Below are 26761 nucleotides of genomic sequence, written 5' to 3'. Positions count from 1 at the left end.
TTAACCACAGCGCCACCTGGGTCCCTAAAGACGTGGACTAAGCAACAACAAAATAGACACCACATTCTCCGCTGCCCAAGGAATCTCTCTACAGTATTTAGGGTTGCCATATGGCCTCTCTTTTTAATGGGCATGTAAGATGAGAGTTCTCGCAGCGACCCACAGCTTTTTGCTCTTCAAAATGTGGCAACCCTAAATCTCCCTCCAAGCACTGACTCTGGTGCCTTCCAAAGGCGTCTTTTCCCTGGGCGAGCGGGGGCCCCGCACTTCCCTTTCCAGCACCAATCCGGAGCCGCCGACTCGCTTCTTCCCCCCGTGGGGCGGTCCCGCGTGCTCCTCCTGCCCCGCAGCTCAACCAACCGGGGCCGGGGGAGGGGGCCGGGCCGGGCTGCCGCCCCCTTTCTCTTTTGGGCTCCGAACAGAGCAAGCGGGGCCGGACTGCGATGGCGGCGGCGGCGGCGTGGAGAGCCCGAATCGGGGCGCCCCTGGTGCTGCTTCCGCGGCGCTGGTACCGCTCCGAGAGGGGGGTTTACGGTTACAAGCCGAGCCGCAAGGTGGAGAGCGGAGCTGCCGACGGCGCGGAGCCGCGCGATTCCCGCAGGAGAGCAGGTCGGGGTGCGGGGGGGGGAGGCCGGGAGGGGGGAGTAAGAAGAAGAATACTTACGAATTCCATGCATCCTGATCCCATCCAGATCCATTCAACAAGGGGTCCAAGGTGGAAGCGCCTCCCTCCACTTATGCACGCCATACAAACAGAAAGGTACCTTCAAAGGTACCCTCACCTGAGAATAAATTCCTCTGGGCCATAGCTGCCAAGTTATCCCTTTTTTTAAGGGATTTTCCCTTATGCTGAATAGGCTTCCTCGCGAGAAAAGGGAAAACTAACTTGGCAGCTATGCTCTGGGCACACTGGGACTTGCTCTCACTACAGAGTGGATCTGTACAGGATCAGGCTGCTAAAAGTGGTTTGTCACCAGGCGGCTTGTGCCACATTTTTATAATGCATGCCTTTTAGTCAACAGCATGTTATTTCTTGGTCTTGGGACGACCCCCCCTCTTTCCTCTGTCCCCAAAGTGCATGTCTATACATGTCTGCTCATGAGTAAATCCCACTGTATTTGCAGCAGTTACGCTGTGTAAGCTGTGTACACCAAAAGGTGGCCTACATATAATTTTACAAGTAAATATAAATAAAATAGAGTTTACCCCCCAAATGAATGAGCACATGAATGCGGTAATAACACACTGATCTTTAAAAGGGTTACATGGAAGCAAATTCAATTGATTACAACCGTTTCCCCAAACTTTTCAGTAAGTATGGGTAGGACGGACTATGTGCAAAGCTGGTCTTGGAATTTTTCCAGCATTTCTGCTATGATGTAACAAGACCCTTTTCGCTCTTGTCGGTTCCCACACATGTAAACTTCCATACAGACACTAATTACACAGCATACTTGAATGTCTTTTTCTTAAGCGCTGCTCCTCTTATATTCTATAGCTGCCCTGACCATTTGTTCCGCAGGGGAGCATGTACATATCTTGTGCATGGAGATGCACAAACTCATCAGTGAAGGGATACTAATTCTGCCCAGGCTTTTGAATAAGAACAGAACCAACATGATATCATTGGATTGTGGGGTGGGGGCTTCTTCAACATTATTACTGATACTGATCAATGCATATCAAGCGTTCTTTGTTACTTACTTATTTTAAAAAATAGAAGAAAGACAAGGCAGGACCTCTCCAAACTTCCAAAGACTAGGCAGAGGAAACCGCATTAGAGCAAAGCAGTGGATGCCCGCTTGCACTATAGATCAGTAATGAGTCCTCTGAGGAGGAGAAATTAAAATAGTCTAATATTTGCTAAGTTTCAAACCCTTCCATGATCTTGTATCTCACCCCACAGTGTGAGAACCAGGGTGCTATATAGAACACATATTAACTTGAAAATAAAACTTTGAAACTCATGGCATTTTTTACCCTTGGCGATAAACATTGTGGGCAAACAAAGGGTTTAGTCTAGTCTACCAGGCTTTTTCAGATCTATGAAAAACCACGATGGAATATCACCTGGTGATTTGGGGTGAAGTGCTCATGGTAGCAGCTCTGTTTCTCCTTTCAACAAAGCCAGATGAAGTGATGGAAGTTCTGAGCAGAATTCATAAACTGAGTCCAGACAAGACAGAGGTGTTAATAGTAGGGAGCCTGACTTGGGAGTTCATGCTTCCCTGGTTCTGCATGAGGTCATACCAGCCCATCAGGAGTGCCAAATGATCCCATCAGGAGTGCCAACTTGAATAAAATATTGGGGGGCGGCACATAATTCCCACCCTGCATCACATGATATGGCTGGCACCCTCAAATACTTTGGGGGAGTGAAGGGACCTCAGCTCCTAGGAGTTGGCTCCTATGAATCCCATAAAGGTTAATAGCCTGAAAAAAAACCAATAAACCCCAAAGTAGTGCTTTGCTTTCATGCTCATCATGGAGAAAATGGCTGCTCTGCTGTGATCATTGAACTACTGGTTATTAACCTCTTAGCAGGCTATGATTCAATACAGAGCTGGGGGGGGGCATGCCCTCCAGAGGGGTCAGGTGCTGCCGGATCCTGTGCTGCTCCTGGATTCTTAGGCTGTGGCTGATTCATCTGCCAGGACCAATCCTAGAAAAGGACCATCTGCCAACTGTTATTCAATACATTAATTATCACCAAGATCTGCTACTGGTAATGAGCTCTGTAAGGGGAGACTCCTTTGGATTCTTCCCAGAAACATACAAATGTGGCTGCTTGGTTAACCTTAAACTAGCTAACAGGGATTGCCCAAAAGAGAGCTACATTGCTGACAGGGACCTGCAGTTGGTGGCTTCTTGTACATCAAAGCATTTCCATAGGCTCACAGAGCTTCCTTATGTGGAGGTAGGAGAGTTCACATAGTAGAGCTTTCCTGACAGCTCCAGGCATGTATCCTTTTGAATGCACATGAATTGAAGTGCATGAGAGATGGAATTCCATGGGTGCCTTAGAGAATCCACAGAGCTCAGTGCAGGGAGACAGGATTTTTTCTTCAAAGCTTTCAAAACAAAATACACTTAACATTTTTAGCCAGCAGTTTCTGTAACCACACCATATTGGCTTTCCAACTTAATTTTTAATGGTTTATAATAATTGGTATCTTTGCACATTGCTAAAAAGTAGTCTCTGTTCTCTTGTTTTTAGTAGACCATGGACTGGCTCGCTTAGTGACAGCATACTATGAACATGGCCACAAAGCTGCCAAAATCAACCCTTTATTTACTGGCCAGGCTGTGATGGATATGGTACCTGAAATCCAAGTTTTGACTGAAGTTATTCAAGGACCTTTCAATACAGCAGGTAGGAAAGAAAAGTGACTTTCATGCCGGAACGGTGTGAAGTCGTCACCCCCCCCCAACATGGTAAGTGAATGGTTAGGTAGCAATCAAGGAAATAGTACATTGGATGGTTTTGTTAATACAGTAGACCCGCAGCTTACACAGGGATTACCTTCTGGGAATAGTGCATAAAGTAAAAATTGCATATAGCCAACACAAATTGGGTGCAATGGTGGGATTGCCAAAGCTTTTTTCCCTGGATGCCCACCCCTTTTATCATTTTTAAAACAGTTTATACCAAGTGTGTACAAGTTAAATGTGTGTAAGTTGCGAGTCTCCTGTACAATGTTTGAGAATTGTGGATCTGTTACACTGCAGCAGTAACTTCAGAATGAACACCTTTGAGCTATTTTCTAAAGGGAAGAAAAAGAGAAGTTGCCTTATTGATGGACCACTTGGTAGAAGAGCAACTTAGAGCTTGATGCTCAGCGTTATTAATGTATCAATATAATCTATTAGACAATATTTTATTCCAGGACTTTTGAACATCAGAAAGGAGGAGGCATCCCTAGAGGATATATTGTCTTACCTGGGCCACATATACTGTGAACATATGTCTATAGAGACGAGTCAGCTGTCAAGCTTGCAAGAAAGAGAATGGATTGCTAAACGGTTTGAGGAGCTGAAACAAGAAGCATTCACTACTGAAGAGAAAAAGTATTTGTCCAAGCTCATGCTAGAATCTCAGGTGCATTGTATGTGTGTGCATATAATATAAGAAAGAGAATGAAATTATCTCTAGGGGTAAAAGTAGCACCTTAATGAAAGGATTATTGATTCATTTCTCAATATGAATAAAGTGTTCAATTGGTGGATTAAAATAGCATAATATTTTAAAACAACTGAAATCTTGAGGATTTTTCCTCAATTAAATGCTGGCAAATAAGTTAGCACGTAGTTGCATTAGGTAGTTTTGAAATCTTAACTGCAAGGGGAAATTTGTCTTGTTTGATTTGCACAAATGGGCTTTTCAGGCAGAGAAAATGGAAAGGCTTACATCTATGGAATAGAGCAGGGGTCCCCAAACTAAGGCCCGGGGGCCAGATGCGGCCCAATCGCCTTCTAAATCTGGCCCGCAGACGGTCCGGTATTCAGCATGTTTTTACATGAGTAGAATGTGTGATTTCACTTTAAAATGCATCTCTGGGTTATTTGTGGGGCCTGCCTGGTGTTTTTACATGAGTGGAATGTGTCCTTTTATTTAAAATGCATCTCTGGGTTATTTGTGGGGCATCGGAATTCGTTCTTTCTTTTTTCAAAATATAGTCCGGCCCCCCACAAGGTCTGAGGGACAGTGGACTGGCCCCCTGCTGAAAAAGTTTGCTGACCCCTGGAATAGAGAAAACACAGGATACGTTCCGAAGCACCGTGCACTTATGTGAAATTGTGTATAATTGGAGCACCCATTTTAAAAGCCTGCAAACACCCCGTTCTGCCCCTTTTTCTGATGTATTTTGACATTTTCAGGTCACTTTCAGGTTCCGCGTGATGCACGCATGAGCAGTCACGCATCCATCAGACGTGCCTAAAACGGTTGCTGCCTGTAGTGCATTTTGATCCTAGTCTCATCACAAGAGTGCAGATGATAAGCTATACAAGCCCCTGGTGTGTGTTTTTTGAAAAAGAAGGTGGAGTCATGCTGCCCCACTGCATGTAGGGCATATCAGTGTTGCTGAGTCGGCCCAAATTCCAGGAGGCAATGGATGACATTGCATGAAAAACTACTAGTGCTAAATTTTGAGTGTGAGTTTTTAGTAGATTTACTAGTGTAATTAACTATTGCTAGACCAGTGTATATATGTATAACCTAGAAGACAGCATTATCGGCAGTAGTTCCACAACAAAGAATTCAAGTAGTCCTGTCAAAATGCTTATTTCCCCAAGGTGATTTTTGAATATGCTGACAGGGCTGATCTGTGAGATCATCATTGCAAACACAATATATTGTTTTGTGATGCCCCAACTTTTGTAACAGACTGTTTTGAAGCAAATTTGTTGAACCAAACTGAAATAGGCTATTTGAGTATTCTTGAAGGAAGCAAATAAACAATTTTGTTCAGTTTTCTTGAAGTATATTTTTATAGCTATGACCAGGTGGAGAAGTAACATTCCAGAACCTCTTATCTACAGTTTGTGGATTACACAAATGATTACTGTGGTTATATCCCATGGGTTTGCACAAACCTTCCACCTCCCTCAGCACCTCTCTGTCTAACCAGGATCGCCCTCACAATTTGACCCGTGTTTCAAAATGCATTTGCAAGCCATAGTTGGTTAGCAAGGCAGTCCTGGTTAGCATTAACCACGGTTAGCAGTGGTGGCAGATGTAATGCTTCTTAGCACTCTCACCAAATCGTAGTAGTGAGAAGATTGCAGCCTGAATCCCTATCAAAGATACATTCTTCTAAATATGTAAATATATAATCACCATTCACATCTTACAGGAATTTGATCATTTTTTGGCTACAAAGTTTGCCACAGTGAAAAGATACGGTGGTGAAGGAGCAGAGAGCATGATGGGTTTCTTTCACGAATTGCTAAAGATGTGCTCATACAGTGGAGTGACGGACATCGTACTTGGAATGCCTCATCGAGGCAGACTTAATCTCCTCACCGGCCTTCTTCAGTTTCCTCCTGAGGTAAGTGGGGTTTTCTCTTAGGTGTGACTAATTTTGATTGGAAAATACACATTTCCATAAAATTGGTGGCAAAAGCTGCAATGATACTAGATTCTTTGGGGTTGCCCTCTTAGACATATTTAAAATTTCTTCTGACAACCCAGATGTAACGGTTACAAATCTATTAACACAAAACAATGCATTATTTAACTTGATGTGCAAAAGTCATGTGAAAATGCTTAAACCTTGACCCAAAAGCATCATTTACTTTAATTTATTAAATGTATCTCCCTCCCTTCCTCCGAAAGGAATTTGAGGCGGCAATTCCAAATAACCCACAAGATGAAACATCTGTGAGAAATATTTATGCTATGTACTTTCCTTGACATTCCTTGTCAAAACACACTTGATACTTTCACCATTCAGACTGCGTTACATATGTTGCAAGTTCAGAGGCTTGTCTCTAAAACAGTAAACCAGGGCCACTGTAATGTTCCAACTTAATGTTAAATAGAACTAGTAGCAAATACAGTATTCACAATTGTCTTTGGGACACAGGCCCCTAACCTCTAGCTGAAACATAATGGCTGCCTTACAATGGCAACTTCAAATGCTTCTACATAGCCATGGTTTTGTGCGGAGGTCAAACTTTTTGCCCCCGTCCAGTCCAGTGTTGCTTCTTCTGATAAGCAGAGGCCTTTCCCATCATGGTAGCAGATATTTTAAATTGTAGACCCCTGGTGTGGAATCTGGGACCTGTGCGTCTGCGCACAACATGTGCTCTGATATGCGTTTGGTCCCTGAAGGCCACTTAGTGTGTGGTTTGGCCTAATCCTGAAAGAGACTGCATGTGAATGTAGCATATGCAGAGCCAATATGGATGGAGCGAGTGGTTTCTAGGGAATCCTGGATTCAAACCCCCATTCAGCTGTGCCTTTGGGCTGGTCTCACTCTCTTAAGCCAACCTTCAAATGGATTGTTATGAAGTTTAAATGTGACAACCCATGTATGAAGCTCACAGTTCCCTGAAGAAAGTGAGGGCATAAACAGTATTAGGCCCATTGGAGCCAACTCATGGGGACCAAGGTCCCTTTGCCCCCAATAAAATATTTGAGGGGGCCAGGCCCCCTCTTGTGATCAGTTGTGTGGTGTGGGGCTTACCTCCCCCCCATATTTTATTCAAGTTGGCAGGGTGGGCTGCAATAGGAGGAGGGCTGAGATTATTATTTTGAGACCTGAATCTAACGGGGAAGTCCTGGGTCATTGCTCCTAAAGTTTGGGAACCCCTGTAATAGATTGCTTTTGTTCATCTGCATTCAACATACTCTGCAATTGTGTTTGAAACTTCATATTCATATCCTCCTGTGAAGCTGATGTTTCGTAAAATGCGAGGCTTGAGTGAATTTCCAGACGACTCACCGGCGATTGGAGATGTCCTCTCTCACCTGACTGCTTCGGTGGATCTTGATTTCGGGTCTCACCGACCTATTCATGTCATCCTGTTGCCAAACCCTTCCCATCTAGAAGCCATTAACCCTGTAGCGGTTGGCAAAGCTAGGGGGAGGCAGCAGTCTCTGCTCGATGGGGACTACTCTCTAGACAGCTCTGCACAGCCTGGAGACAAAGTCATCTGCCTGCAGGTATTTTGACAGCCAGTGAACAGGGTTCGGGAAGGGGTATCTTAACATTTCAGACAACTAGATGTGATGTAATGACATAGATAGGACTAATTTTCTGGTCACGGGAAATAGCCTGCAGACATATAGATCTGTTGTATTGTCAAAGCTAAGCAGGACACAGACTGATCAGTGCCTGGAAGAGAGGGTAAGAGCATGCTATTGGTTTAATTAAATCAGTAACAACATTTTACTTAGAATTCAAGTTCAAAAAAATATGGAAGGCCTGTGCCTTCCCTAGCAATCTTTAGATTGAAAGTAATGGCCCTCTGTGCAGGGTGGGAATGTGGGGCTTACTTGATTTCCTGGCAGATGAGTTGCTGCTGTTTACTGGGAGCCAGTGTGGAAGGGGCTGGTGCATTTGCACAGTGCCAAGCACCCTACTGTCCTGCCCGCCCCCCCCCTCTCCCAGTAAATAGCAGCAGCACATTGCTGCCACCTCACCCCATCACCTGCCACTTCTGGAAAGCTACACTCTACTTCCTAACTAAAGATTATAGCTGAAACATTTTAATCCCTCCCCAGAACAAATAACAAGTCCCCTCAAAGAACTGGCAGTGGTTCCTGACATAACTTCTCCATTTCTTTTTGTAATATAGGTTCACGGTGATGCATCTTTCTCTGGCCAAGGCATTGTTCCTGAAACTTTTACACTTTCTGGTCTGCCACATTTTAGAATAGGAGGAAGCATTCATCTCATTGTTAACAACCAGTTGGGCTACACCACTCCAGCCGAGCGAGGGAGGTCATCTCTGTATTGCAGTGATATTGGTATGTATCATGGGATTCTGCGGAGGCGGAAAGGTTATATGTTCTAAGGATTGAGAACGTGAGTGTCTGTAACCAGCAGTGGAGTGTATGATACTGCCATGTGGGGCGGCCGCATGGGGTGAACCCCAAGGGGGGCAGGGTACAGAGGGAGTCCGCTCTGTGCCCCTGGGTCATGCACGTAAAGTGGAGCTATGCTTGAGAAAGCTGCCTTGGCAGCATCCTTGTGCATCGCTGCCCAGCCGAGGAGAGGGGTGGCAAATTTGCCTCTTCTCTCTGCCCCCAGGTCAGGCTTGACCCAGAAGTGGAGCTGCGGCTGGCAGGTTTGGGCCATTACACAAGAAAGCTTTCTTCGCAGGGGGGTGCCTGGTTGCACCCCCTCGAAAAAATATGCCTGGTGCCATGCCCCCCCAGCCCCCACGCTTTACCACTGTCTGTGATCAGTTTTGAAAGTTAACAGCAACAATAACAATAAATTACTTCCCATTGGACTAGGTTGCCTCTTGAGTGGTTTCCAACAGAATATAAAAACACACATGATACATCAGACATTAAAAGCTTCCTGATACGGGGCTGCCTTCAGGTGTCTATGGAAGGTTGTAGAATTGGTTATCTCTTTGACATCTGGCAGAAGGGTGTTCCACAGGGTGGCGCCACTACCAAGAAGGCCCTTTCTGGGACGGTATTGCAGGAACAGTAGCTTCTACTTACTCTTATCACTTCTGAGTTCTTTTCCAGAAGTGAGAGGAGTTGGAGTGACTGGACCTGTATTTGAGAATGCTGTGGAGGCTTACGGGGGCATCATTAGTGAATGTGAAACTGCAAAAATATAAATAGACTGATATATTTAAAGTGATTTAATTTAATTATAAGCCTGGCTGGTGGCTACAGTGCACCGGACGTGCTATGTGACCAGCCAGGTGCTTGAGAATCCATTCTGCTTTTGCATTCATAGGCAACAAATGCAAAAGGAGGTGCGTCCTGCCTCTCATGAACTGTCATAAATTTCTGGTGAGCTGCATTTGCCTTAAGTTGGTCATATGTTGCATGAGACTGAAGTATTCTTTCTCTCATTCTTAGGCAAGATCGTTGGTTGTGCAGTTATCCATGTAAATGGAGATGACCCTGAAGAAGTAATCCGAGCCACTAGATTAGCTGTTGAATACCAGCGCCATTTTCGTAAGGACGTGATTGTCGATTTGCTGTGCTACCGGCAGTGGGGTCACAATGAACTGGATGAGCCATTCTTCACTAACCCCACCATGTACAAAATTATCAGGTATGGCTTAGTGCAGGGTCAGGGAACCTTTTTTGAGCTGAAGGATGCATTCCCCTCCTGGAAAGCTATCTCAGCCACATTCTAGTAGGCATTGGGCAAGGCCTACACACAAACAGATGCCCTTAATCAGGGGTGCCAACTTGAATAAAATATTGGTAGGGCCCATGTAATCCCTGCCCCACATAATTGATCACTTGAGGCAGCGCTCATGTACCATTTGAATGGCAATGCCAGACCCTTGGCTTCTATGCCCTTAATATTCACATAGACATACACAATCACACCCACTTAAAGCTGTTTTGCATGGAAGTGGAGGCATATATTTGATTCTTAGTAACTCCACTAAAATTTTACCTTCAATTTTTTTCATAGACTTTTTTTTTCACTAGCCCCCCCCCTCAAAAAAACAACAACACCACATCTTTTTAAAGTCTTGACTATGGAAAAGGACAAAAAGAACGTTGCAATCTCAACTGAGAAAAGCGAATAGTATCAGTGCACAGCTACATTAAAAAATTTGCATCGAAACAGTTGCAAAAGCAATGGAGGTTTTTTTTCTTTGCATATTTCTAAGTAGCACAGTGCAGGTGGCACTGTGGTGTAAACCACTGAGCCTTGAGCTTGGTGATCAGAAGGTTGGCGGTTCGAATCCCCGCGACGGGGTGAGCTCCTGTTGTTCGGTTCCAGCTCCTGCCAACCTAGCAGTTTGAAAGCACACAGTGCAAGTAGATAAATAGGTACTGCTCCGGCGGGAAGGTAAACGGTGTTTCCATGTGCAGCTCTGGTTTCGCCAGAAGCAGCTTAGTCATGCTGGCCACATGACCCAGAAAAACTGTCAGTGGACAAATGCCGGCTCCCTCAGCCAGTAAAGCGCCGCAACCCAAGTCGTTCGCGACTGGGCTTACTGTATTTTTCACTCCATAGGACACACCTAGTTTTTAGAGTAGGAAAACAAGAAAAAATATATATTTTGCTTTCTTGAATTGTCCTAGGCATAGCAGCCAACTCCTAGAGGCCTAGGTGCATTTGCACACACACACCCATTAAATATTTGAGGAAGCTTCTTTTGCAAAGGGGGAAAGCTCCATTTTTCTGAGGATCAGCTCAAAGTTGTGCATCTTTTTTGCAAAAGGGGAAAGCTCCATTTTTGAGAATCAGCTCAAAATTGTTGAGCTTACCTTGCAAAGGGGAAAATCCTGTTTTTATGGGGTTCAACTCACAGTTCTGCAGCTTCTCTAGGAAAGGAAAGGGACCCATTTCTACAATTTCCAGACAGATAATCTAATCAGCCAGTCACATGTCGCTGGGGAAACAAGCAACCTCTCTCTGCAGACAGCAATTGAGGCCTGGGCAAGGGGCCTGGGCGGGGTGGGAAGGAAGCTAGCTCCCTTATCTCCCCCCCTCCCCGATCTCTTGCAATCAGCTGCTGAGCGGGTCCTTTCAACACTCTTTCCCCCTTGTTAGCCTTTATCTCTTTCTATTTTTTTTTTAAAAGGCACGATTTGCCTTTCGCCCCTGGGGAATTTGGCTCCAGGGACCACGCATTCGCTCCATAAGATGCACAGACATTTCCCCTTACTTTTTAGGAGGGAAAAAGTGTGTCTTATGGAGCGAAAGTACCGTAATTGTCAGGGGTCCTTTGCCTTTACCTTTTTAAGTAACACGAAGATCTACATCTCAGAGACATTTTCTCCTCTGCTTTGATCTTCTTGTAGCAGTCCTTCTTGCAGAGGTAGAAGTTACATTTGTTGTTGTTGTTTAGTCGTTTAGTCGTGTCCGACTCTTCGTGACCCCATGGACCAGAGCACGCCAGGCACTCCTGTCTTGCACTGCCTCCCGCAGTTTGGTCAAACTCATGTTTGTAGCTTCGAGAACACTGTCCAACCATCTCGTCCTCTGTCGTTCCCTTCTCTTTGTGCCCTCCATCTTTCCCAACATCAGGGTCTTTTCCATGGAGTCTTCTCTTCTCATGAGGTGGCCAAAGTATTGAGCCTCAGCTTCAGGACCGTCCTACCAGTGAGCACTCAGGGCTGATTTCCTTAAGAATGGATAGGTTTGATCTTCTTGCAGTCCATGGGACTCTCAAGAGTCTCCTCCAGCACCATAATTCAAAAGCATCAATTCTTCGGCGATCAGTCTTCTTTATGGTCCAGCTCTCACTTCCATACATCACTACTGGGGAAACCATAGCTTGAACTATACGGACCTTTGTCGGCGAGGTGATGTCTCTGCTTTTTAAGATGGTTTGTCATTGCTTTTCTCCCAAGAAGCAGGCGTCTTTTAATTTCGTGACTGCTGTCACCATCTGCAGTGATCATGGAGCCCAAGAAAGTAAAATCTCTCACTGCCTCCATTTCTTCCCCGTCTATTTGCCAGGAGGTGATGGGACCAGTGGCCATGATCATAGTTTTTTGGATGTTGAGCTTCAGACCATATTTTGCGCTCTCCTCTTTCACCCTCATTAAAAGGTTTTTTAATTCTGCCATCAAGGTTGTGTCATCTGCATATCTGAGGTTGTTGATATTTCTTCCGGCAATCTTAATTCCGGTTTGGGATTCATCCAGTCCAGCCTTTTGCATGATGAATTCTGCATATAAGTTAAATAAGCAGGGAGACAATATACAACCTTGTCATACTCCTTTCCCAATTTTGAACCAATCAGTTATTCCATATCCAGTTCTAACTGTAGCTTCTTGTCCCACATAGAGATTTCTCAGGGGACAGATGAGGTGATCAGGCACTCCCATTTCTTTAAGAACTTGCCATAGTTTGCTGTGGTCGACACAGTCAAAGGCTTTTGCATAATCATTGAAGCAGAAGTAGACATTTTTCTGGAACTCTCTAGCTTTCTCCATAATCCAGCGCATGTTTGCTATTTAGTCTCTGGTCCCTCTGCCCCTTCGAAATCCAGCTTGTGCAAGAGAGAGAGATAGGGAGAGGGGTAGAGAGGGAGAAGCAGAGAGGGGAAGATAGAGGGAGGGGGGAGGGAGAGAAAGAGAGAGAGAGAGAACTCCCTCAGGTTTACAGGAGTGATTCACATTTACCCCATGCTTCCATTAATAAGCAGGTAGCCACATTTTGTACTAACTGGAGTTTCTGAACCATTTTAGAAGGGCAGCAGAATGTAGAGGACATGGCAGTAATCCAAATAATAGGCAATGCCATACATTTTAATACCATGTTTCCCCTCACAGGTCACGTAAGAGTATTCCAGACACTTACGCAGAGCGTCTGGTAGCCCAGGGACTAATGACAGAGGAAGAAGTGTCTGAAATAAGGACTTCCTATTACTCTAAATTGAATGACCATCTTGCCAACATGACTTTGTACAGCCCTCCATCCACCAATCTTCAGGCTCATTGGAGTAACATGGTGGAGCCCTCGCCAAGGATCACCACATGGGATACCGGCATACCAATTCCTCTCCTTCAGTTTGTTGGGGTCAAGTCTGTGGAGGTGCCAGCAGAAATGCAGCTGCACAGCCATATTCTGAAGACACACTCCCAGGTGCAAGAAATAAAATAAAATATGAAGTTGCACTAACTGAAAGCACGTACCTGCAAGCTGGTTCAAAACTTTCGTTGTGCACAAACAATGCTGGATGGCTTTAGGGAAGCCAACTAATTAGTTTTTTTATAATTACATGCATTTGCATATTGCTAAAAGCTCCTTTTTGTGACATACTAACAACTAAATAGCTTCCTATAATATTTGCTTATAGGAAGGGATTAAAAGGTCAAGGGACCCCTGACCATTAGGTCCAGTTGTGACAGACTCTGGGGTTGCGGCACTCATCTCGCGTTATTGACCGAGGAAGCCGGAGTATAGCTTCCAGGTCATGTGGCGAACCAGAGCAGTGCACAGAAACACTGTTTACCTTCCTGCTGTAGCGGTACCTATTTATCTACTTGCACTTTGACGTGCTTTCGAACTGCTAGGTTGGCAGGAGAAGGGACCGAGCAACGGGAGCTCACCCCGTCGCAGGGATTCCAACCATCGACCTCCTGTTACTGGATAATAGAGATATAACTATTGTACAGAAAGTTGCTGCTTTTGCATATACAGAGTAGCCAAAGATAAAAATGTGAAGTAGATAATGCATCTGAATCTCTTGATGATGTGTGATCCAGAAACCAGACAGAAGCTGGGTAGACCTTCCAGAAGTTGAGGTAACAAGGCTGTAATATTTGAATATTTTTGTTTTGTACAGTCAAGAATGCTGAAGATAGAAGAAGGAGAAAAGTTGGACTGGGCCACGGCTGAAACATTAGCTTTCGGTTCTCTGCTCTGTCAAGGTATTTTATGTTTTGAAATATAATAGTTTTTCTATTGTGACTTCTTAGCTACCTTGTGTTCCTTGGGAAGCAAGAGGGATATGAGTTTTTAAAACAAGTATCTTGTACAAAAACTGCCCTCAAAAGTAATCAGTAGAATGCATCCAAAATGAATATTTAGATACAAGTGCTAGAAGAAATGGATAAAGGGATGTTTCATCAAGAAAGGGAAACAATTTGGTTTTAAGATCTGAATAAAAGTCAACATTAGTTTAAAGAGAATTCCTGCAGGATACTTGGTATCTGTTGTTCTGTTGGTTACTGTAGTGCATGGACCGTGTGTGTGTGTGTGTGTGTGTGTGTGTGTGTGTAGCTTCCCTCATGACACTGGCATTGCTCCACCTCACCAAGACAGTGCAAGGTGGCAGCCAAGTCGGGGTGGCATGGAGGCACCAGTGGGAAGCCCACAGTGGCTTCGCTGCAGTATCCACACAGCCCTGCCCTTGCCCTGTCGGGAGGAGGACACTGGTAGCTGTGCTTTTACTCCATTCTTTGCTTTATACAAAGGTTTCAATATTCGCCTGAGTGGACAGGATGTTGGCCGAGGGACATTCAGCCAGAGACACACCATGCTGGTTTGCCAAGAGACGGGTGAAACCTACATTCCTTTGAATCACATGTCGCCAGATCAGAAAGGTTTCCTTGAGGTAAAAGTTGCATTTTTAACCAAGCAGCATTTCATTGACATCATGATCCTACTGTAATCTGCTCTTCATACTTCTGAAATGCTGCTTCATATCTAAGTTTTTGAACAGATGAAAACAAAGGTCCCCAGTTTTAAGCTTGCTAACTTGCTGAGTTTCTCACAGTGTCTTCAGAAGTCAGTGACCTTGAGGTCAATGGGACTTATTTCTGGGTAAATGTGTATGTTGCAACTTCCTATGTCCACCCCTGCATTAACCCTCTTTTAAAAAATAACTGGTAGCCTCCTGCAGTAGTTTGGATTAAAAAAGAAAATGCTTTTTTCTTGACGAGCCACTCTTTAGCTTCTGAATTCTCACCTTCTTTCTCTGTTAGGTGAGCAACAGCCCCCTCTCCGAAGAAGCGGTGCTTGGCTTTGAGTATGGAATGAGCATTGAGAGCCCCAAATTGTTGCCTATTTGGGAGGCTCAGTTTGGTGACTTCTTTAATGGAGCTCAGATAATATTTGATACATTTATCTCTGGAGGTGAGATTCCAATGCCAGTGCCAAACAGAAATGCATTTAGATCGGTTTTTATAATTATTGCTTACTCAAACGTGCTTCCCCGAATATCTCATCACTTCAGACTTTCTTTTTTATGTTGCTCCACATTTAATTTGGTTTCATTTTTGTTTTAATGCTTTGTTAGCCACCTTAAGTGCGCTTCTAAAAGACAAGGCTTAAATTCTTTTTAATTAATAGTTTCACTTGGGCCATTCACAATTCTAAATACTCTACTAGAAAGCAAGTCTCATGGATCAGACATACATAGGATTGTGTTGTTGGCTCAGTGATTGGCAGTTGAGTGTATGAGCTGTTTTCATGGAAAACCATCGGGTTTACAGTGGTATGGAGTGATAAGAAAGCTGTTTCTGTTGTGTCAAGGCTTTGTGGTCATTTCACACACGCAGATCATCACTTGATGCTATAGCCCTCAGGTGTCATGTACAGATGTGTGCGCTCAGCCACAGTAGAGAGACTTGCGGCTTCCTGTGTTTCTTATGTCCAAGAGGAAGATGTGTGAAACCTTTGGAATTGCAATATTGGGGTGTTTCAGACGCATTCTCAGTGATGAGGATCTTCTTGTGTGGACTGCAATAATGTCTAATCCTGGCATCTAAAATGAATCAGTCTTCCTTTCTCCACTCCAGGGGAAGCAAAGTGGCTTCTACAGAGTGGAATAGTAGTTCTTCTTCCACATGGCTATGACGGTGCTGGACCGGAGCATTCTTCTTGCCGAATTGAACGTTTCTTGCAGGTAGCCAGACATGACACGTACTACAAACTCATGCTTCACATGCTTGACATGCATAAGGTTCCTGGTTCAATCTTTAGCATCTCTAGGTTCATGGAGGATAAGGTTGTCGATGCTTATTATTATTATTGTTATTTATTAAATTTGTATGCCGCCCTTCACCCGTAGATCTCAGGGCAGTTCACAACATAAAGATACAACGTAAAACAAAAAAATACATGATGCAAAGAAGAACAAGCACAAGCCTATAACACTCCCTCTCCTCACCCATGATGGTAGTATATTACCTCCATGATCAGAGGCACCTTGCTTCTTAATGTAAGCTACTAGGAAATGAGAGCAGGGAAGGCATCTTGCCATAGCTGCCAAGTTATCCCTTTTTTACAGGGATTTCCCCTTATGCTGAATAGGCTTCCTCGCGAGAAAAGTGAAAACTTGGCAGCTATGCATCTTGCTAGTGGGCTGCTCCTAGAGCAGCTGGTGGGCCGCTGTGGGAAACAGGATCCTGGGCTGGGTAGCTGTTACTGTTCATATTCTGGCAAAGGTGAGGCTGACACTTCCAGGACTGTCTTCTCACCACATCAGGTAATTTCCAGGTCAGCTATGTTCAAACTTGGCCAGGATGAGAAAAGTGCTTTTTACATGGCTATAATGTGAAAGATTGTTCTAGAGCAGCGTTTCTCCCATCTCCCATCACTCTTGATTACTGGTCTTGCTAGCTAGGGATGATGGGAATTGTGGTCCTGCAACAGCTGGGGACCCAAGGTTGAGAAACACTGTTCTAGAGAATCTGTCCTGCTACGCACCAGTCAATTGTAGAGAAGTTTGCAGAGACAAATTGCCTTTGCACTTTATAAAACTACAAGTGAGGAACTCAAACTATATCCTTGTTCTTCCCTTGTGCAGCAATTATTCTGTCTGTGGTGATTCTTCCTGTCCTTGTAAGATGATGTGTCTTTCTTTCCTCCGGTTGTTGCTATAAATAAAAAATTGTCCAGTAGCACCTTAGAGACCAGCTAAGTTTGTTCTGGGTATAAGCTTTTGTGTGCATGCACACTTCTTCAGATATCAGTTGTTGCTGTTCCCCATCAGGCCTTGGGCGAAGCTGATATCCCATGGTTGTTTCAGAAATTTCTCCATTGCTCTGTCCCGTGCTCATTGTTTTGCAACTTTAAAAACAGCAGCTGTACTTGTTTTTTCCCAATTTGTTTTACATTTTCTGTTCATTTGTTTCACAGATGTGTAATAGCTCAGAGCAGGGTGTGGATGGTGACCATGTCAACATGTGTGTTGTGCACCCAACAACCCCAGCACAGTATTTCCACTTACTCCGGAGGCAGATGGTTCGAAACTTCCGGAAACCTCTGATTGTTGCTTCTCCAAAAACTCTGCTCAGGTTGCCTGTGCGTAGAAAGATTTCTTGCTTTGCTTGCTACTCATTTCCTTTTACTCCTAATTATTCTAAAACATTGCTTGTTAGCTCAGCCACTTACTGTCAAAATGACAGTTTCTCATGTGGGTCCTATAACTTCCTTTGTAGTTCCAATAACATATGGGCGAATTGACCTCTGGATGGGGGGTAGTGGTGTGGTTAATTCCCACCTGAATGTTGCCAAGAGGTGAACCCGGGTGTGGGAGCTAACCATGTTACTGGACCTACACATGTGATTCCTTTGTATGTATATTACCAAAATGCCATTGGGGAAAAACCAGGGAAGTAACTCTGTGTTGCTCTGGATTCATCCTATGCTATATTAGGCATAAGATGTTTGGAAGGGTCATTTATTTTTATTTGACTCTCTATGTGTGTGTTTGTGTAAGTGTGTGTGTGTGCGCGCACACACACACACCCCTACATTATTGAACATAATGTGTTATTTAAATGACCTTTCTCTGTGTTTATTCTTTTACATTTCATCTACCTTCTAACCCATTCTTCAAAAAAATTATGTGAAAGATCTATCACTTCAATGGGCTATACTTGTCTTGCACTTTGGACTATTCATGGATGTTTATGAAAAATCTTAATGACCAAACAGTTTTATTAGCTAGTATTTCCATACTTGTTCCTAAGTTGTCCCCAGATAGTCATATAAATCCAGTGCTTTTTTCTGGGGGGACGCAAGGGTACGCATACCCCTCGACATTTTGTGAATCTAAGTTTGGCCTTATTGAGGGGCAGTATTTCAATATGAGAAGGAAAAAGAGTACCCCTAAACATTTTATTTAGAAAAAAGCACTGTATAAATCTAATGGTTCAGAAATTTGTCTTGCTTAGACCCTTTACAGTTGCTGAGTGAAATATCTAGCTCTTCAAATGTACTTGATATGCATCCATTCAGTCCCACGTGGCCCTTTCCTTTCTATAGGCTGCTGCATCCAGCTTAGTAGAAATGGCCCCAGGAACAACGTTCAGACCAGTTATTGGTGATTCGACGGTGGATCCTAAAAAGTAATGAACTGCGGTCTTGTATTTAGTATTCAACATTCCAAATAGTAGCAGGCGGTAAAATAGCACAATAGTGCATGAGAGAGTAAAAAATGTAAGCATGACTGAGACTCGTAGATTTAGAATGAAGATTAAGGCTGCAATCCTATACCTGCTTACCTGGAAGTAAGCCCTGTTTTATGTTGTAAGGATCCAATGGCCTGAGTAAAACATGTTTCTCTGATTGAACTAGTTGCTTTTGACTATGTCCATAGAAGACAGGAGTGGGGGGCCGGATCTTCAGCCTTTTGCTTTGTGGGTGACTGGATTGCCAGCTGGAAGATTGAGAGGGGCCGGCCATTGCCAGATTGAGTATATCAGACATGGTCCTACGGGACAGATTGGATTAACAGGTAGGGATGTAGGGTGCATGTACAAGTGGCAATGCACACCTGGTCCCTGTTTGCCTGTGCTGAGTATCCTGTTCCCTTTGTGCTCAGCCCCTGGGGTGGTCTTTTTAGGAATTGTGTTTCCTGAGCACTTAAATCTTCTTAATGTATTAACTCCACTGTCTTTGGATCCTTTAAATTATTCTAACCTTTCTTCCGTGTAGTGTGAGCAGAGTAATTTTCTGTTCTGGAAAACATTACTATTCTCTGTCAAAACACCGGGAGATGCTTGAAGAAAAGAAGCAAAATACAGCAATTATCAGATTAGAAGAACTGTGTCCCTTTCCAATAGAAGCTCTTCAGCAGGAGATGAAAAAATTTAGTAATGCAAAAGGTTGGTGGGCTCTGACTCTTCAAAAGGACTTGGCCAAAACCTGGTCACTTCGTTGTTTTAGACTAATGTGCTGCAGTCCTTTGAGAACAGGGGCTGTAAAGCTGAATAATAAGAGGTTCTGGCTGACTTTGACTGAACCTATATAGACCTCCCCATTTGGCCCACCAGGGAGTGGCGGAGCAGGGGCATGGTGCGCTTCCTTGGGGCATGGCCTACCGCCTGTGGGGGCATGGTGCCCAGCACGGGGAGGGGGGAAGCCGCAGTGGCACCCCACTGGGATTGTGCCGCCAGAGGCGGTGCACTCCCCCTGCACCCCTGTTCCTCCACCAGCAGCACCAGGCTGTTTCCCCAAAGCCACACACAGTTGTGTAACATCAGGTGTGGGGAAGGTAGAAGCTGATCCAGGGGGAGTTCAGTCCTGCTCAGCTTGGTTGTGCCATCCGGTTTCCTTATGGTGCCCAAATCCTCCTTGGACAGTATGTCTTACCCCCAAACACACACACAATTGAGGGCCAATTATGGCAGTTAGGCAAGACACCCCACCTGTCAATCAACCATTATCAGTATGACATCAGATGATTGAAATGTGGGTGGTCCTGCCGACCTGTCGACGTTGGTCCTCAGGGGTGCAGGAGATAAAGATCTGGCCCACCAGACCAAAAATGGTTTTATTTATTTATTACATTTACATACCACTTTTATCTTCCCAGAAGCTCAAATGGTTGCACATGGTTCTCCTCCTCTCTCCCCATTTCATCTCACAGCAGCCCTGGGAGGTAGCTTAGGCTAAGAGATGGCGACTGGCCCAAGGTCACTCAGGGCTGAGTCGGAATTCAAACTCTGCTCTCCCAGGTCCAACACTCTGAAACCATTATGCCACACGGGTTCCTCTCCCCGGATATATAAACAGAGGAGAGCCTATGGATTAGCCAGAATTCATAGGACAAACCAATACCTATTGTTTTCTCTTATTTTTTTACTCAGAATTTATATGGAGTCAAGAGGAGCCACAGAATATGGGGCCCTGGGCATTTGTGTCACCAAGATTTGAAAAGCAACTGGCCTGTAAGGTAAGATTCCAGTCTTCTGTAACATTGGGGTAAGTTACCCATTAGCTGAGCCTTGAATGCCTTAAATCAGTTTTTGCCATTCTTGCTACCATAATGGACTGAAGGCTAAGAAGCAGGTTTGAATTTGCTTTGTTCCCTGGATGAGAGAATACATTTGAACCCTTTTTATCTATATATCTATCTATCTATAAACCGCTGAACCAAATTGCATCAAATTAGGACAAAGTGTACCTTGCCCATCAGTGAGGGATCTGGCATAATTCCCCCCCCCCCCAAAAAAGCACAGCTTTCATACTTTAAATAGTGATTAAATACAAAAAGTGGCGCCCAAATTAGACGTCACCAGCAAAAGCTCTAAAGACTCCAGCAGCATCCAATAGAAAGGCAGATTAAATGATCAAATTAGGAGAAAAGAAAAATAATTAGTTAAGCACCCTAAAAATGAAGAAATCCAACTGCAGATTAAAAGGCTACAAATGAATTTAACAGATTTGATCAATAAAGAGGTAGAAAATAAAATTGTATGGACAAAACAAAGATATTTTGAGCAGGCAAACAAACTGGGAAGATTGCTACCGGTAGCCTGGTCGGTAAAAGAAAAACAAATGGAAAGAATAATAAATAAAATTGTGGAGGAGGGAAATGAAATCACAGATATAGACCTAATTAAAGATAGATTTGTAAATTATTATAAACAATTGTATAGAGAAGAATTGGTTGACAAAAAGGAAATTATAGAATACTTAACAGAGAATGGTTTGCCAGAAATTAATGAGAAAGAATATGAATTATTAAATGCGGATATTGATGAAGAAGAAATAAGACAAGTTATAAGAAGTTTAAAAGATGGAAAATCTCCAGGACCCGACGGGATCTCCGTGAGTTATTATAAAAAACTTGAGGAAATAATAGTACCAAAGCTAAAAGTATTAATGAATGGAATATTAGATAAGGGTGCAATACCGAACTCATGGCAAGAGGCGTTCATAACACTCATTCCGAAAAAAGATACAGATTTAAATTTAATAAAAAATTACAGACCGATTTCACTCCTCAACATAGATTACAAAATATTCACAGGTATCTTAGCAAATAGAATGAAGGTGGTGCTAAATAGAATAATTAAGAAGGACCAGGCTGGCTTCCTCCCAGGCAGACAAATAAGAGATAACATGAGGATAATTATAGACCTGATCGAATACACAGAAATGAATCCAAGCTTGGAGTTGACAATGTTACTAGTCGATGCCGAGAAAGTGTTCGACAGTGTGTCTTGGACATTTATGATCAACACCTGCGAAAGTTTGAACATGGGGAATAAAATACTGAATGGGATTAAGGCCATATACAAAGAACAGAAAGCCAAATTGATTATTAACAATGAAAGTTCAAAAGAATTCAGAATTGAAAGGGGGACAAGACAGGGTTGTCCTCTGTCCCCCCTACTGTTCATTTTAATACTTGAAACACTCCTAACAGCCCTGAGAAAAGATAAAGAAATAAGAGGAGTAAATCTAGGCTCAATTTGTTACAAAACGAAGGCATTCGCGGACGATTTGATTATTATAACAGAAAAGCCTATAGAAAGTATTACTAAAGCGTTGAATAAAATGAAGGAATTCGGCAAGGTTTCTGGATTTAAATTAAATAAAGATAAATCAAAATTGCTGGTGAAAAATATGAGAGGATTAGATAAGGAGAATTTAAGTAAAACAACAGGAATTAAAATAGAGAATAAGGTTAATTATTTGGGAATCTGGATAACGAATACCGGTAATAATTTTAATTTGTTTAAAGACTACATCAAAAAATGGAAAGAAATTAAAAAGAGCATGGAGAATTGGGAAAAATTAAAATTGACACTTTGGGGCAGAGTCTCGATGACAAAGATGATGATCCTACCGAAAATGATGTTTCTTTTTCAAAATATTCCGGTAGTCATAGGGCAGAGACACTTTAAGGATTGGCAAAAAGACCTATCCGACTTCATCTGGCAGGGAAAAAAAGCTAGGATAAAAATGGAAAATCTGACTAAGTCAAATGAATATGGAGGATTTGCCCTCCCAGACCTAAGAAGATACTACGAAGCAGCCAGCTGGAATTGGATTAAGGAATGGATACTCTTGAGAAATGAGGAAGTTCTGAATTTAGAGGGGTGGGACAAAATATTTGGTTGGCATGGATATATGTTTTATGGGAAAATTCAAATTCATAAAAGATTCAAAAACCACTTAGTAAGGAAAGCGCTTTGGGAGGTATGGAACCGTACCAAAGACAGAATTATAGATAAAATACCGGGTTGGGTATCCCCAATAGAGGCCAATGCCACCTTGAAAGTAAATAAGAAAAAAAACTGGCCGACTTACAGAGACGTAATAGAAGAAGAAGATGGAAGCGTTAAATTAAAGGAGTATGAAATACTTAAAACATTAGGAATAAGCTGGCTAGAATTTTTCCAATTAAAAGCGACATACAAGAAGGATATTGAATCTAAAGGAATTGTTGTCAAAATAACTAAATTCGAAAGAGAGATACTTTTAAATAATGAGAAAACAACATCGAAAATGAACAGAATGTTAGGAGATATAGAGGCAGAGGAAAATGTGAAAGGAAAATGGATGTTAAAATGGGAGAAGGATTTGGGATATGAAATTGCATTTGATAAATGGAAAAAATTTCTGACAAAAAAACATAAAATTCACTGCTAGTCTTACACTAAGAGAAAATTATATGAAGATGCACCACAGATGGTACATGGTACCTAGCAAATTGGCAAAAATGAATAATTCCTGTAGCAATAAGTGCTGGAGGTGTAATAATGCAGTGGGCAATTTTTTCCATGTATGGTGGGCATGTCCCATAATCAAAAAATTTTGGGAATTAATTCATGAAGAGGTCAAAAAATTGTTGAAAATATCCTTTCCCAAAAAAGCGGAAATGTATTTGTTAGGTATTCAAAACAATGAGATTTCCAATGAAAAGACAAATATTTTTATGTATGCCTCTTCAGCCGCTAGAATATTGATTGCGAGCAAATGGAAAAGTACAGACATCCCGACAAAGGGAGAATGGATTAATAAATTATGTGAGTATCTGGAGTTAGCTAAATTGACAGATGTAATTCATCAAAAACCAAAAAATTTAGTTAGAAAACAATGGGGGTATCTAAATGACTACTTGGGTAAACAAGGTCTGGGATCCAAAATTTGGCTATGTCTAGATTAACCTTGCTGAAATAGAAAAATGGAAAATAACAGGAGAAACGTATGGTGAAAATGGTTTTACATCACAAACAAATGGAAAAAGACAGATAAGTTTGAAAAATGTTAAATTACTTACTGTATGACAAAGCGGTGGAAGTCACGATTGTTTCTGCTTTTTTTGCTTTTTTTTTCTTTTCTCTTTCTTTTTTCTTCTTCTCTCTCTTCTTTTTGCTCTTCTTTCCCTCCCTCTCTTTTTCTCTATTTTTTATTCTATATCTTTATTTTCTCTGTTCTATTTAATTTTCTTTTTTCTAAATTTTTGATTATGATTTATATTTTCTTTTATACGATCTGTAATTGTGTTTTATATGGATATGTATGGGCAAATTGTTCATATGTATTTTTAATTGAAATACTCAATAAAGATAAATTAAAAAAAAGAAAGGCAGATTGCACGCTGTCACCAGCAAAAGCTCTGAAGGGCGGTGCCAAATACTGACATAAACAACCAAGCAACTGAAACCACCAAGGCAGCAATTACCAGATCCCTAGGCCCCTCCTGAGATGTATGCTGAAGCCAAGACAGAGCCATAGAAGAGAAAATAAAAAAGGGTGCATACTGGTTATGTAGTACAGGTTTGTCTTTTACAATAATACTGTTTGCAGAGTAATGCTGAAGACTGCAGTCATGCACATAGTTTGGCTTGGACTCCTATCCCAAGTACATTTACTAGGGAGTTGTTGTTGCTTTTGGCATCCGTCTGTCTCAAGAGACAATGGAGTGTGCCTTTGTGGGTGAAATCAAAGTGCTGGAGAATCACAGCACCCACTGTAGCTGCAGAGACCAGTAACTAGTAGCCACTCCCTCCTGTGTTTTTGTTACTTTGGCAGCGCCGAAGGGACCACTCCAGGGCACAAGCCTGCGCAGTGTCTATGGAAATCCGGGTCTGCCCATATGACAAGATCCCCCTCTCATCCTCACTGATGAAACCCATTGAACACAGTCAGATTAATTCTGAGTAAACATGCTAAGGATTGTGTTGCCCCATTTGAGTCAAGTAGCCTGCATGCAAGATTGCAGCCCAGTTTGTTAATTTAATAACTGTTTAATTTGGACAGACAATAAGTGGTTTGTAATGCTGCCTTTCTAACTTCATTGCAGCTCCATCTTGTAAGTAGACCTGCGTTACCAGCACCTGCAGTGGGCATTGGAATGTTACACCGAAAACAGCAGGAAGACCTTCTCACCAAAACATTTGCTTGAGACCTATGATCTGTGTTAATTCTTGAAGGTTAAAAGAAGGTCTTAGTGAATGAGAACATTACAAACCTGAATGTGGTCATGAGGCTTGTTGCTTACGATTGTATATTGGGTACAAGCCAGCTAAAATTCATTTCAGTGTATACTTAAGCATGTATTTAAATCTGCACCCTTGAATGGAGCATAAGTGCATTTATCTGCATTTGGATCTTGCCTATTGCAATTTAATCATGTTTAGGTAAGAAATCTTTAAAAAATAAAATTATTTTTAAATTAAGCATCTTTATGCAGCTCCTAAAATCTGAGACTCTTATTGTACCTGTAATGACTTCCCACTTTTGTGCATTATTTGTTGATGGCAAAAGTGGCAAGATTTTGTATTTTTCATGAGCAAAACCCTTCTAAATTCAAGCACAACTCAGACATGTCATGCACAGAAGGTTGACCACAGCTGAGTGGTCTCTGTCTGGATGGCTACCCTTGGTTTAAATCATAGGTTATTGTAACTGTAATTTAAAAAGAAATTATTCAAGCTTGCTGGGTGTTTTTTTTTTTATGAGTGGGCCTTGTAGGCCTAAATTATATAAACATGTGATGGAAAAAACTGTTCCTCAGCTGTATCACTTCAGACAGTAGGTGGGGAAATAACTCAATTGAGTGGATGGGATCCCTGCAGTATAAAAAACTAGCATAATCTTAATTCAGACATCCAGGGCCTTTTTTCAACTGGAACTTGCCAGAACTCAATTCTGTCACCTCTCAGGTGGGTGCCTTTGCCATAAGAAGAGAACAAGAGGGGCATGGTGAGTTCCATCCCTTTTTTCCTAGAAAAATAGTGCTGGTGACATCTATGGTTCTGCGTGCTGTGAACTTGTTTTATTGGGAGTATTTATTCAGTCATGCAATCCCCTACCTAGCTAAATTCAAAAGTGATACAACCCAGGGATGGTTTTACCAGTGCATCTGCGTGAAGCAGGCCTTGGATATTCAGAGTCTTTCTCAATGGAAAATTGCAGCTTTTCCCTTTAAATGTGTTGTTTGTGTAAAGCAGATTCTTTTCTCATGCCTAGAAAAGATGGAAATAAACCTTTGGAGGGAGAAGTGGATTGTGTGAATATAGAATGTTGTCAGCTTAGCGTTTATTTTCTTTTTAAGCAATTTGATTTTTATTTGATTTAGTACTGTATTTGTATTCCGCTTTTCCAGTGACAAATACCAATCTCAAAACAGCTCACAACAATCACAACATCCCAGAGGGGAAGAGCAGCAGCACACTTCCAGGCAGCAAGATCTGTCATAGGTTTTAATCCTGACTTCTTTTTCACCCTGTATGGCTCCACGGCTGTGACTTCAGGTGGCAGCTCCTGGTATAGGTCTTGATTAGAGATGGGAAGGGAAACCGGAAAAATGGGGTGGGGAACCCGTTTTCCCTGTTTTTTCCCCAAAGCCATTTTTCCCAGAGAAATTGGGGGGGGGGGTAGTTTGATATAGTTTGAATATTCCACACACTCTTTCCTGAGAAAACAGCTTCGGGGAAAAACAGAAAAAACCCTGGGTGCCGTTCCCTCCCTCCATTTTTCCATTTTTCTTCCAGGCCTTCCAGCACCCACACTTTAGAACTCCCTGCCGACTGACACCAGGCAGGTGCTCTCACTGTACTCTTTCCGGCAACTGCTCAAAACATTTTCATTGGGGCCAGCCCATCTGAACACAGAATCACAGAATCATAGAGTTGGAAGAGACCACAAGGGCCATCCAGTCCAACCCCCTGCCAAGCAGGAAACACCATCAAAGCATTCTTGACATATGCCTGTCAAGCCTCTGCTTAAAGACCTCCAAAGAAGGAGACTCCACCACACTCCTTGGTAGCAAATTCCACTGCCAAACAGCTCTTACTGTCAGGAAGTTCTTCCTAATGTTTAGGTGGAATCTTCTTTCTTGAAGTTTGAATCCAATGCTCCGTGTCCGCTTCTCTGGAGCAGCAGAAAACAAT

The 26761-nt window shown here is 42.7% G+C and overlaps 1 protein-coding gene across 3 annotated transcripts; it reads left to right on the top strand.

Annotated features, from left to right (window-relative positions):
• Positions 1-419: 419 nt before the first annotated feature.
• On the top strand, positions 420-25869 carry DHTKD1 (dehydrogenase E1 and transketolase domain containing 1). 3 transcript variants are annotated; one of them, XM_035127568.2, is made up of 17 exons: positions 420-609; positions 3221-3373; positions 3888-4099; positions 5856-6050; positions 7400-7669; positions 8305-8476; positions 9554-9752; positions 12947-13259; positions 13963-14047; positions 14594-14733; positions 15104-15254; positions 15920-16026; positions 17262-17426; positions 18393-18475; positions 19065-19234; positions 20219-20304; positions 24670-25869. In XM_035127568.2, exons 1-17 carry the CDS (start codon positions 444-446, stop codon positions 24769-24771), a joined length of 2769 nt encoding a protein of 922 aa, XP_034983459.1. In that variant the 5' UTR covers positions 420-443; the 3' UTR covers positions 24772-25869. The 3 variants fall into 3 exon arrangements, with proteins under 3 accessions (XP_034983459.1, XP_034983458.1, XP_060135474.1); XM_035127567.2 differs by having other exon boundaries at positions 3218-3373; XM_060279491.1 differs by having other exon boundaries at positions 420-615.
• The last annotated feature ends 892 nt before the right edge of the window (positions 25870-26761 follow it).

Source organism: Zootoca vivipara, chromosome 10, assembly GCF_963506605.1.
Source record: "Zootoca vivipara chromosome 10, rZooViv1.1, whole genome shotgun sequence".
NCBI lineage: Eukaryota > Metazoa > Chordata > Lepidosauria > Squamata > Lacertidae > Zootoca > Zootoca vivipara.
This window is presented reverse-complemented; position numbering and strand designations above follow the sequence as displayed.